Source organism: Danio rerio, chromosome 12 (genome assembly GCF_049306965.1).
Source record: "Danio rerio strain Tuebingen ecotype United States chromosome 12, GRCz12tu, whole genome shotgun sequence".
Lineage (NCBI taxonomy): Eukaryota > Metazoa > Chordata > Actinopteri > Cypriniformes > Danionidae > Danio > Danio rerio.
This window is the reverse complement of record NC_133187.1, coordinates 35669347-35683117: the sequence shown is the minus strand read 5'-3', so window position 1 is coordinate 35683117 and position 13771 is coordinate 35669347. Positions and strand designations below refer to the sequence as shown.

The window sequence follows — 13771 nt, the reverse complement described above, 5'->3', positions numbered from 1 at the left end:
TTCAGCTCTGAACAAAAGCTGCTTCATTCAGGACTGCAGTATCCCTATGGGGGCTGGGCAGGGGAGAGAGTGGAAGAGGAACCAGGGGGGTGTAGTTTCTGCTAAAGCCCACAACTTCTTTCTTGGAATTTTTGATCCTATCAGATCCATTGTTTTGCTGGAGTACACACATAATAACCGTTTGCGAGCTCTGTTTGAAATGTACCCCCTTTGCAGTGCTTCAGTATGTGTCTTTGATTTTTATGCATTTTATTATTCTTAACCTGTATGACTCACTTTGTTGTGGGAGACAAAAAAAGAGATCTTTAGCTAAATGGAAATGATTCTTGCTTTTTACATCATTTCCGTGATATTAACATACTGTAAACTTTAGTAACTTAGAAATCATTTTGACTAAGGTCTGTCTTTAAACACTGAAAGAGGACTACTGACGATTTGAACTAACTTTGCCATCTGAATAAACTAACAAAGACCACTTATCGCTTACCAAGTCTGTAGAGGCAGGACAATCAACACCAACTCTACCCGCGTCTTTTATAAAAGGAGACGAGCAGCAAATCCGGATTTCACCAATTCCAGATGAGAAAAGCTCTCGGGTAAAAAACGTTCCTTCGACATGTATTTTTGTTGCGTGTCGCATGGACTGTAATCCCCGAGTCCAGCTGCACTCTCATAGCAAGGAAAATGAAAACAAAACCTTCAATGCAGCAAATTATAAAAGCAACACTGACAACTCCAAACAATTCTTCTTCTTCCACTTGTTTTGGCAACACAACGTGTCGTCTCTCTGCTGTCTGAACACTGGTCAGGTACAGGTAGTTTTTCAAAGCTATCATGCATATTAATGAAGCTGCACCTCATACACAACAGAGCGCGCTGATTGGTTTGAACTAAGCCTTTTCCGTGAATTAATGCTGCACACTCAGTGACGTCACGGAAGTAGCTAATCGGTGTGACGCAGCTTCAAAAATTAGTTTCAAACTTGAAGAAAGAATTCACTCAAAATAACGCAAAAACAACCAATTTAACCAATATATGTGTTCTAATAGTCTTTATAGCAGCGTGGGACACGTATATGACTGGCAACATCTCAAAACATGTTTTGGTGTATTGTGACCCTTTAAATCTCCAGCATGTGCTTTCAAATAGGACATGGTTTACTACATAGTGTCATAGTTCACTGACAAGCAGTGTTGGGGTTAACGCATTACAAGTAATGCCATTTATGTAATGATATTACTCTTCCAAGTACCGAGTAAAGTAACACTGTACTTAAAATAAAGTAATAATATTAGAGTTACTTTTTAAAAAATGTAACACAAATTACCTTTGAATTTTAATTAATTAGCTTTAAAAAAAATAATTGCTGTCATCACATTGAATCCCGCAATCGATGAACGAATGCAGGAACAGACAGAAACCAAGCTGGCTATGCCTTACATTCTGTGATGGAAGTTTTATTATTTTTCAATGGATGAAAGGAAAGCAAAGAGGATTGTCTCAACGAGCAGTAAGTTTACTTTACTAATAAGACAAAAACGTACAAAATTAGCAAACGCATTGCTTTAAACTTTCATTAATCTGTATATACGACGTGTAGCTCTTATATTTTAATCAAAAATCAATTTCAATGAACTTTCTGCTACATCTGAAATGTTTTGAAAAATACCACATTTAATAACACTGGTCTACTCCAAACTCATTTCATAACTTCAGTTGAGTGCCTGAAATAAAGCATGTGATTATTGGTCACACCGGTTCAGTAAAATCAGTTAAATCCTCTGTTTGATCTTCCGTGTTTTGTCTTTGTGGCGTATTTGCAGTTTCCAAGATTTACTACTGATCACAGAGCCGTGCTTCCTGACAAGATGTGCATGACAATTGTGGCTTTTGCTAAATCACGATTTCGATTCATTGTGCAATCTTAATCCTTACAACAAACAGAGCTGCATCATTATCAAATATTAGACAAGACAATTTGGACATCTCTATTCCTTAGCCATTTCTTCTTTATAGATGTCATATGTTGGTGGCCCTGGTTAACCCTGTATCTCTCTTGTGTTGTCAGGTGGCTGAGGTGAACCCGTGAGAGAGGGCAGTGTGAGTCCCGGCTCGTCCAGGGACCATGAAGAGGTTCAGGCGTCATGGGCACGAGTCTCAGAGGGACAAGCACAAACAGGATCTCTATCAGTTCAACAAGGTAATCAAGCCACATCTTCTGCTGACAGTCCGTTTTTTTTTGTGTGTGTCGAGTATATGCAACTTTTTTTATGTTCTGGGTGCCCTTCATTACATTTAGTTGTTTTACAAAAGTAAAGTCAAAAGTTTCTCACACAGAATACATGGGAGAGTTGAATTCAACCATGTTGGATAGTTTTTTTGGTTGCTATTTTTGGTAGATTCACACAAAAGTTGATTTTAAAGTAAATTTCCAGCGTGTTTGATTTCATTTATTTTTTTAAATATTTTTTGTTTGTCTAATTTGGCTCAAAACATTTTTTAAAATGTGTTTATTAATGTGGCAAAACTCTTTTTTTTCTTTTTTTTTTTTTTAAGTATTTTATTAAATTTAGAATACTATACTACTAGGAATGCAACTGTTCTCAGTAAAAAATTAAATCGTCCCGATGTCCTCCCATGGTTCGGTGCGTCCTGTGATCCGCAGTTCAGAATATACATCATTAATATTTGGTTTAGTAATTAAAAACAACTGCATCAAAGCAAAAAAGTTCCGCCTTTGGATGCTTCAAATTACATTTCACATGCATTGCACATGCGGAGACCTGTCCAATCACCTTTTGCTATTTGAATTTGTTGTTGACATCACGTTTCCTAACGTCTGGGTGTGTGTGGATTTTCTGAGAGTTCAGCACGACGAATGAAGGAGATAAGCGCAGGGGAGACCAAAATACAGCGCATTGCCTTCAGTGTTTCAACATAAACTCTATAAATTCAGACAGACACAAAAATATAATGAATGCCGATTTTTATTTATTTATTTATATATTTTATTTTATTTATTATTTGGAAAGATATCCTAGATCAGTGGTCACAAGGTCCAAGTTCAGACGCAGAAGCGTCCCATACGGAGACAGGACATACTGCAGATCTGTTACTTCAGTCACGCTCCCACTGGGTGTTCCTCCTCACCAATCGCTCCCTCAATTTATTTTTTCTGTTTACCCATTTTCTGCTTAGAAAAGATTTCTTCTCGACTGACTGTTCCTCCTGAATTAAGACAGAAAAGCCCAAGAGATATGTATATATATTTTTTAATTTTTCTGTAGCCATTTTTTTCTAAACATAGCAGATATCGTACCGCACCGAAACCGTGACCCTAGAACCGTGAAATCTACTGAACCATGAATAGATTGAACCATTGCACCCATATATATACTTATTTGTTGTTGTTGTGTATTTGTTTATTTTATTTTATTATTATTAATATTACTGCTAATAACAATAATAGTATTAATAATAATAATAATGGCAATTGTATTATTATCATTATTGTCATTATTATTGCTACATTTGAAACATTTTAAAATAACAAATCCTGTTGTATTGTCACTAAAATTGAAAGTATTTATTAAATATAAGATAATAATAACAGTTTTTAAGAGTACAACAGTCAAATTACAGTTTGAATATAGATAACGGTTTAATTTTTAATCATCCACAGATTAACCGTTTTTGAACGTTTAATGTCTGAGCAAAAAAAAAGCACATTTCACTCAGAACCACAGCAAATATATTTTTTTTTAATGAGACCGCAGCTTTTGAGCTTTAGGTAATTGTGCTGAGGCGCATTACACTTTGCTTTTATTTACATTATTCATGCAGCCTATACTTTGTCCTCCAACAAAGTATAGGCTGATTTACATTAATCATGCAGCCTATACTTTGCCCCCCCTCACCCCCCCCCCCTCGCCCAAAAGCCTTTCATTCTAAGTGAAAAACATGTGCAAAGCTGTCTTATAATTTAGCCAAAATGATGTATCTTTTAAGCTAACCTAATTGTAAACATTTCAGACTTCACATCTTTAGTATGTCTGTGATTTGTAAAATGCCCATGAAGTCCGCTTATACCAGAGATGAGTCTTATGGTGTCTCCAACTTTACATGTCTCACACATTTCACTTGTTTTTCTTATGTCTTCAGACTGTAGAGCATGGCTTCCCCCATCAACCCAGCGCTCTGGGATTCAGCCCTAGCCTGGAGCTCCTGGCCATCGGCACCAGATCAGGAGCAATCAAACTGTATCCTTCAACAACCACAAGACATTTCCACACAACCATGGCTTATATTTGAACTATGCGTAGCTTTGCTGTTCACCTGAATATTCCCACTCAGTCACATTCCATTACTCGAAGGCAAAGTGACTGTAGTGTGCAGGGGTGATTATGATTTCCGGTAGCTCATCTTATAGGTGTTTAGTGGCTGAACACACCCTTCATGCAGGTACCATGAATGCAGCACAGTTCATATTAGTCTGTACAGGTAACATTGTTTCCCATAGAATTGCGTAAGTTTCTCTGTTAGTCATATAGAGAAGAGGAAATGGAAATGATTAACTGGCGTGTGACCAGACTTGTGCTCTATTTTTATACTAGTAGACTTAAAAAAAAAATTTTTGAAGGATTTGGATTGGACACGTTCCTATAAAAAATGGGCTGTTTCATATGTCTTGTCTGAAAAATGGTTGCTGTTTAAACCAGGAAGTGACATCAGGAAAAGTTTTAGAATTTTTATCATGTATTAACGCTAAAAATCCTATTTTATTTATGTATTAATTTGTTTGTTGTTTTTAATTGTATGTTTATTACTGAAAAGTTCTTGCCATGAAAATAGATTTTGTTGCTGACTAGTGGTGTAATGGATAACAAATCTCAGGGTTCGGATCACATTATAGTTTTTTAGTCACGAATCAGAGCATTTTCTGGATCAGCCAAAAAGGGGACAAGACTAATGTAATTTGCTTTTCGTTTATTACAAAAAACAGTACTGCAATATTTTTTTTGTTTCAGCCAACAGAACTTAGAAGCTGTAATTTTATTACAAAAAAAGAAGAAATAATCGAAAAAAAATAAATGGTAAATTATTCAGTACTGTGAAAAATTCACTGCTACTACTACTGTTGCTGATAATGCAAAATCTATTAAGTGTATATTTAGTATAATAAATATAATTTAGTATATTTGCATGTATTTTAGTCTTATTTTCAATAAATGATTCAGTTGTTCACTCATAAAACGTCATGTTTCAATGCTAGACGGATCATTTTTAAAGAATTATTTAGTGGCATATTTTTGATTGCTGGTTGGTTATTTAATATTGTTTAAATTATTTAATTGCTGCCTACAACTTTTATTTTTAAGTGTCGTTAAATGCAAATAACTGTGATTTTAATCTTTACCATAAACATCAGTGGTTTTATCTAAACATTAAACTGTTCTCCCAGTACTTCTGTGGTATTTGACTGTTTGTAACTTCATAAATAACTCAAAAGATTAAAAACTGAATCTCTTTAAGATTAATAAACATGCAAATCATCGTCATTTATAATTTATGTTGCGTGGGTGTTGAGATCCTGATCTTTTAATGATTAATCGGGCAGCCCTGAATGCATTAATGCAGGTTAAACAAGTAGTGACAGAAAAAACTTTTAATATATAATGTAATGTGTATTTATATAGCGCATTTATTGTGTATGGCCATACACCCAAAGTGCTTCACAATCATGAGGGGGTGTCTCCACACCACCACCAGTGTGCAGCATCCACTTGGATGATGCGACGGCAGCCACAGGACAACGGCGCCAGTGCACTCACCACACACCAGCTAGTGGTGGAATGGAGAGACAGTGATAGAGCCAATTCGGTGGAAGGGGATGATTGTGAGGCCATGATTGTAAAGGCCGATATAGGGACTTTGGCCAGGACACCGGGGTTACACCCCCGCTCTTTCACGAGAAGTGCCATGTGATTTTTAATGACCACAGAGAGTCAGGACCTCGACAGTATAGTATATAAGCGCCCACTGACAGTATAGTGTCCCCTTCACTTTTACTGGGGCATTAGGACTCACACAGCCTCATTAACATCACTTCCAACAGCAACGTAGTGTTCCCTAGTGGTCTCCCATCCAGGTACTGACCAGTCTCAGCCGTGCTTAATACCTGAAGAAACCCACCACATCCTGATTAACCTACCACAACTTCTTCCGTCATCATTATATTTTACAGGTAAGCCAAAATGCTTTCATACATGGGATTTGAATGACGCGAGAGGCTGTTACAAATTTAGGATTAAACTACAAGTAAAAAAATTGATTAATCCGTTGGTCTCTTGTGTTCTGAACCGTGGTTGTGATCCTTGCGAGTAATGAATCAACCGTGATCCATTACACCCCTATTGCTGACATGGAATTAAATAAAAAATAAAAAAACTAATCATCATCATCATCATCCTTAACCAGTTTTTTAGCTACGGAGCTCCAGGTGTGGAGTTCATGGGGCTTCACGACGAGAATGCGGCGGTTACACAGGTGCACTTCCTGCCAAACCAGGTACGGCTTTGGACTTTTAATCCTGTGGCTTTTTGATCTCATTGATTTGGTCTCTTTTTGTTTTTTTTTTCTTCTTGGATTTTGTTCCAATCTTTGGGATTTGGTTTTCAGTGAATCATCTGTGGTTTTGGGTGAGGTTGTTGAGGAAAAAAAAATGTAAGATTCAAGAAGAGAAAATCCACACTAACTTTTTAATGATTAAAATTTATGGAAGACCATTTCTGCCTTGGGATAAAAACATTGTATCTGTCAGTGCTTCTGACTTTTCTTTATCCCAAATCCAAGTTTAGAGCTCACTATTCAAATTACTTACTCAAAATTTTAAGTTCACACCAATCTTTTACTTTTCCAAATTTGTGAGTTTAAAACTTTATAAATACATCAGACACATTTGCATATTCTTTGAAGAAAGTCTGATTTGAGAGATTTAAAAGTCTTTTTTTTTTATCTTTTTGTTTGTTTATATATTTGTATTACCTGCTGCAAAAACTAATTGAATAATTCACAGTGAATTAAATACCTTAATAGTTATTTATGATATATGTCTCTATCTCTCTTTATCTTTGTTTGCAGGTGGAGTTGGTCACATTACTAGAAGACAACAGTCTACATATGTGGACACTTCGGGCTCATAACAGCATGTGTGAGCTGCTTGAGATCGGACGGTTCACTCTCTCTGGTCCACCTGGGTGAGTCAGTACACACACCTACAGACTCGCCTCACTCTAATATTATGGGTTTTTTTTTCGTCCCAATGTGCTGGGATGCTCGCGCGCACACACACCCAAAGAATGAGACATGAGCATTGAGTCACTCTAACTCAGACACGACTGATACTCTGAATCTATATGTGGTTTAGCACATACTGTCAGCTGACTTACTCCGTGAATCAAATACGTCTTTTATGCAATCTTCGCTGTCATATCCTGTCCAACCGTGCGTAATTAAGCTAATACTTTATTGTACAATTTACTTGTGTCATTCTGGAAGTTATAGTTTGCTTCTCATAGCATCCTATTAAACATCGGTCATGCTCTGTCCTTATGCCGCTGCATTTTATTCATTTATTTTTGCCATTTCAGTATCACCCAACAAACTACATTGGAAATTTGTTGCATCACATCCACTACATAGTTTGGAATCAAAACCATTCAAAACGTGCTGTGGCTTGTATTTCTAAGCAATTTATGTCAAGCAAGCAAAACTTGGATTTGTGCCTGGATGACAGAAGCATGTACTATATTTGTGTGTTTCTCAGCCACTGCTAGTTTCAGTTTCACTTTAAATTGGATAGATTGATGTTTATAAGGCTGTTTTTTATGGTGCTGTAATTTGAGTTTTGAATTTGAATTTAAGTGAAGAGATTTGTATTTTTATTTTAAAGATGAGTGTTATTTGCGTGTCAGTGTACAGACAACTAATGCAGTACAATATGTTCTCTCTTACAGTCATTTAAAATGTGTTGTAACTGACACAGTTTTTGATTAAAGATATATATTTTTGTGATTATTTTAAAATAAATGTTTGCCATATACACTCACCGGCTACTTTATCAAGTACACCCTATTAGACCCCCTTTTGCCTTCAGAATGGCCTTAATCCTTTGGGACATTTAATGGTGTTGACGCCAAATTCTGACCCTACCATCCAAATTTTGCAGAAGAAATTGAGACTCATCAGACCAGGCAACACTTTTCCAATCTTCTATTGTCCAATTTTGGTGAGCCTGTGTGAATTGTAGCCTTAGTTGCCTGTTCTTAGCTGACAGGAGTGGCACCTGGTGTGGTCTTCTGCTGCTGTAACCCATCCGCCTCAGGGTTTGACAACAAGGTTTGTTGTGTGTTCAGAGATGCTCATCTACATACCTCGGTTGTAACAAGTAGTTATTTATGTTACTGTTGCCTTTTGCTATCAGCTCAAACCAGTCTGGCCATTCTCCTCTGACCTCTGTCATCAACAAGGCATTTGCGCCTACAGAACTGCCGCACACTGGATATTTTCTCTTTTTATGGACCATTCTCTGTAAACCCTAGAAATGGTTGGTTGTGCATGAAAATCCCAGTAGATCAGCTGTTTCTGAAATACTCAGACCAGCCCATCTGGCACCTACAACCATGCCACGTTTAAAGTCACTTAAATCACCTTTATTTCCCATTCTGATGCTCGGTTTGAACTGCAGATCTTCTTGACCATGTCTACATGCCTTATTGCATTGAGTTGCTCCCAAGTGATTGGCTGATAAGAAATTTGCCCTAACAGGCAGTAGGACAGGTGTATCTAATAAAATGGCCATGGATTTAAGTACTTTATGTAAAACATTGTAATGCATTGTTTAAAAAAAATAATAATAAAGTTGTAATTGACCAAAATATAATAAGCCCTCAACCTAGAGATGAAAACAAATCACTTGACTTTAATTTTAACCTCCTTGTGATGTGAAATGTTGACAGTGCCATTCCCAGCGTGACGCGGGTCACTGCGGTCTTGGCACACTCATCGGGTGAGCTGCTGCTGCTGGGCACAGAAGGAGGACACGTGTTTGTTGTGGAAGTGCCAGGATTCAGAGAACTGGAGGAGAACAACATCAGCGTGGAGGACGTACAAAACAGGTCAGGCATCACGCTCATCTGAATCACAAAGGCATGTAAAGCCAAAAGAATCAATTACATTGAATATTTATCTGATCAAATTGTAATGTATAATATATCAGCCATAAAAGGTTGTTACAAAATAGTATTCAAATATTTTGTACTTTACCTATGAGCAATATATTGAAAGCCGGTGCAGTGGGTTGTGCTGTTGCCTCATAAAAAGAAGGTGGCAGGTTCAAGCCTCGGCTGGGTCAGTTGGCGTTTTTGTGAGGAGTTTGCATGTTCTCCCTGTGTTCGCGTTAGTTCCCCCCACAGTCCAAAGACGTGCTATAAGGGAATTGGGTAAGCTAAATTGTCTGTAGTGGATGAGTGTGAATAAGTGTCTATGGGTGTTTCCCAGTGATGGGTTGTAGCTGGAAGGGTATCCGCTGCGTAAAACATATGCTGGATTAGTTGGCGGTTCATTCCGCTGTGGCGACTCTTGATGAATAAAGGGTCAAAGCCGAAAAGAAAATGAATGAATGAATGAATGAATTTATCACTGAAATGTTCTTGCCATGAAAATAGCCTTTGTTGCTGACATGGCATTAATCAAAATTCATCATCACCATTATTATTGTGAAACTGTTGCACTCTTCAAGTTTGTATACTTTAAGACTAGGCTTTGTCAAGCTAAACTGTCTTGACAAACTTTTTATCTAGCTTTTTTGTTTAATGTACATTTCTTCAACTTTCATGTCCCTGAGTTCTATAATGGTTTTATAATCTCTGTTCATTTTGCCTATACACACATTGTACATTCTTCAGATAGTTTCTGTGGAGTAGTATTATGCAACACTTTCGCATACCTGAGATGACTGTTACAGTTACTCTTTGTGATGGCTGATCTCTCTCTGCTGCTTTTCCCAGAGTTCCAGAGGATTATGTTGGCCGCAGAAATCTGGAGAGTGTTGAGACTCTTCATGAAAACCCGCTGAACCCGCGGCAAGTGCTGATTGGCTACAGCCGAGGCCTGATGGTTCTGTGGGATCTGGACCGGCAGCGTCCCGTCCAGCACTTTCTGGGCACACAGGTGCAGTATTTCGCAATGTTTCCCACACTGAAGCTCAAAACCCTTATCAGGGGTATTTTTAAAAAGAGGTCTGTAATTGTATCTTTTTGCATCTTCTGCAGCAACTAGAGAGTGTTTGGTGGATGGAGGACGGTGAAAGCATTCTCAGTTCGCACAGTGATGGAAGCTACTGCCAGTGGACGGTGACCGGTGAGGATCCGCAAACAGAGCCAGAGAAGCAGGAGACGCCGTATGGTAAGACCAATTGACCAGAATCACTTGTGTTTTCAGCTTAAACATAAACTATGGGCTTCTGTTCCAAAATCTGCATGGGTCAGAAATTGTATTTCTCCATATGTATAATGTTTATCAAAGAACTTCTTGATAATTAATACAGTATTTTATGCTTGCATAATCGCAGCGTGAATCAAAAACTGCTAATTTTTTAGTACAACTTTAGTAATGTAACTAGAAACCATTATTTTATTATTATTATAACCAGTTTTTTTAAAACTGTATTATATATAAATACAGTCAAGCCTGAAATTATTTATATGTAAAATTATTTATTTATATATATATGAACAATATCACGAGTAGCAGTGCGATATGGAAGTGAAGATATACAGCAATATTGCACTGCTACTGGTGTGATATTGTGCTTATACAACAGTTTGACAGCATAATCATGTATATAAAAACGAAAATCAGACTCGGAGTGTAAAAACCCTTTTGTTTGAGGAACTACTTTCTTCCGCCATTCACATCTGCAGCTGATGTCAGAACAGCAGAAACTGTTGCTACTTCACGAACGTCACTTTAGAGCTAGTATTTGAATGACTTTCTATAGTGTAATGTCTAAAGTAATTACAAAACAGCTGATTTTGCTCGCATTTTAAGATTATAAGGCTGAACAGCATGAAATGCCATCAGTCTACAGAGATTTCCCAGTATTGCTCTGTTGCAATCGGGATATTACAAGAATTAAGCCCAAAAAGCCAAAGCAGAGCAAACACTACTAGATTATAGTTGTGTTTGCGATAAGGAAAAACGTTAAACACATGCGGGCATTTCTTCTTTTTTTCTTTTTACTAAACTAGTCTGCAGTAACGAAAACAGGAGACTCAATAGAAACAAACAGATGGCTAACCAAAAAGTAAAAAGGTTAGAGTCCCATCTCACACTTAATACAATACTAATATATGGTATAAATAAAGCACTACCACAAACAAAAGATAGAGATCGTCATCATTTACCTGTTTAATAATGATTTGATCATCTGTAGTAAGAAATTAGGAGTTTTTTTTCCTTTTAAGGGCTTATTATGCAGTCTCTGTTGCCATCTTGTGGATGGACAATGTAAACCGTTTTTGCTCTGCTTAATAACAGGCTAAGGGCCGCTGATGTGCTGTCTCTCAGAAATTATAAATATTTAAAATAGCCACTATCCTTATTTAAATAAATGACTTGGTTGCAATCTAAACAACTGCATTATCCTAAAAAAGCAACATTATGTTGTCCAACAGCTGCAATATTTGTCGAAATGTAGTGAGTTTATTGATCTCCCGTCACTCCATGTGGGTGGAATAATACACAAGAGTGAAGAGATTGTTCGATTTCTGATATTGCAGAATATGGCACAGCTATCAACCAATCAGATTCGGGAACCAGACAGAACTGTTGTACAAACACATATACATACATGTATAAATACAATGTATATATCCATTCTACACATGTATACATATATACAGCACATAAAATATTAAATTAACCTCTGCAAGGAAATAAATAAATGAAATAAAAAAAAAAAAAATGAAATAAAAGGTTGCCCAACATATTCTCTCTATGACGCATAACCTCTAGAATTTGGAAAATGTTAAAGTATGAATATTTATATTGTGGTTGTGGAAAAAGCCAGCCATTTACTCAATTTTTTTTCCAAGTTTTTGTAATCTGAGTGCATGTGTCATTCTCTCCATTTCCTCAACTTCTGCTATTATTTTGAACCATTTGTCTTCTTCAGTTGGTGAATATACAGAAATTTAAAACAAAAGTGCACATTTTTTACTTGTGCTATTGAATTGTTTGAATTGAAGTTGTTTTATTAGCTTTTTAAAAAGAGCTTATGTCTTATTTGACTGTAGTAAAGCTATGTGTAAAAGTGGCTTAATGTTGTGCCTCAAATAATGTTGTCTTAGTCGGTAGGTCACTAGATCTGGAACAAAGCAATTGTCAGTCTTATAAGATGCCATTTGCTTTCTGCTCATTTTTTTAAACGAACATTATCTCTACACAGGTGCCTTCCCATGCAAGGCTATATCCAAAATTATACAGTTGCCATCAAAACAAGGGTGAGTATTGTATATTGTTTATCAGACAGTACTGTGAGTGTTTACTACCTGATTTGGGGGCAGGTGTGTTTGCTTGTGATGTCATTAACCCAGAGTGCTTCACCATAACCCACAGCGTCTGGTTAATATTTAAACTTTCCATGAATCTTCATATGTTCCATTCTGCCTTCATTTGATTGCACTTTACAATAAGTACAGTCTCGTTTGTTAACTTTAGATAATTCAGTATTAACCATATATTTTTTAACTGTTTGTAAAGCTTTGTTAATTCCAGTAAATAAAAATGTTCAGGTTGGATTTAACAGTGCATGTTTGGTCTTAAAACAGTGTTAAATGCTGAGGTTAGGATTGATAAATGCTGTAAAAGCAATTGTTTATTGATATTTCATGTTTAATGTTGTAGTTGGCCAATGTTGATGAATGAAACCTTGGTGTGGTGTAAAGCTAATCTCTTGCCCTTTTTAAACAACCCTTCCTTTTATTTCTTGTTGTTTTTTCTGTTCTTAAAAATAATTGTAATGGCTGATTTGGAAAGTCTTCTGTGCTCTTTCCGCAGTCCCCCATTCCTCATCTTCAGTGGAGGGATGCCGAGGGCCAGTTATGGGGACAGACACTGCATTTCTGTCATTCACAGCAAAACCCATGAAGCGCTGGACTTCACCTCTCGCATTATTGACTTCTTCGTCATTCGTGAAGGAGAAAACCATAAAGGTAGAGACAGATGCTGAGAGGTCTCTCTTTTCTTTTCTTTTTACCTTTTCCGAATATGTCAGTCACATTGTTTTCAGTCCCACATTTTTGTTTTCTGGATCTGTGTTTACAGAAGTATTTTTGAAACCATCTTTAATATTCAATTCCTGATTCTATATTAGAGTAATGTTAACACAATTTTGCTGTGGTAAAATATGTACGCATCCTTCCATTCAGACTTTATAATGTAACTTTACAACTATTCCTTATTAGCATCTATGATCTCTTTATGTAGACCAGAGCGGTATTTAAAATCTTCCATTGTGGACAACAGAACAAACTAGTTCTACAGTTAAGCTAAATTATGAAGCCTTATTTTATATATATATATATATATATATATATATATATATATATATATATATATATATATATATATATATATATATATAGCATCAGAATGAGCCAGAAAGGTGATTTAATGACTTTAAACGTGACATAGTTGTTGGTGCAGACAC

The 13771-nt window shown here is 36.5% G+C and overlaps 1 protein-coding gene across 2 annotated transcripts in view; it reads left to right on the top strand.

Annotated features, from left to right (window-relative positions):
* llgl2 (LLGL scribble cell polarity complex component 2) overlaps positions 1-13771 on the top strand; it is a 50645-nt gene that overhangs the window by 16556 nt on the left and 20318 nt on the right. For both annotated transcript variants that reach the window (NM_212582.1, XM_021480170.2), the window contains 9 exon segments: positions 2069-2200; positions 4162-4259; positions 6486-6567; positions 7141-7256; positions 9018-9176; positions 10068-10230; positions 10332-10464; positions 12509-12563; positions 13120-13274. In NM_212582.1, coding sequence (NP_997747.1) covers positions 2126-2200; positions 4162-4259; positions 6486-6567; positions 7141-7256; positions 9018-9176; positions 10068-10230; positions 10332-10464; positions 12509-12563; positions 13120-13274 — 1036 coding nt within the window. In that variant the 5' untranslated portion in view covers positions 2069-2125.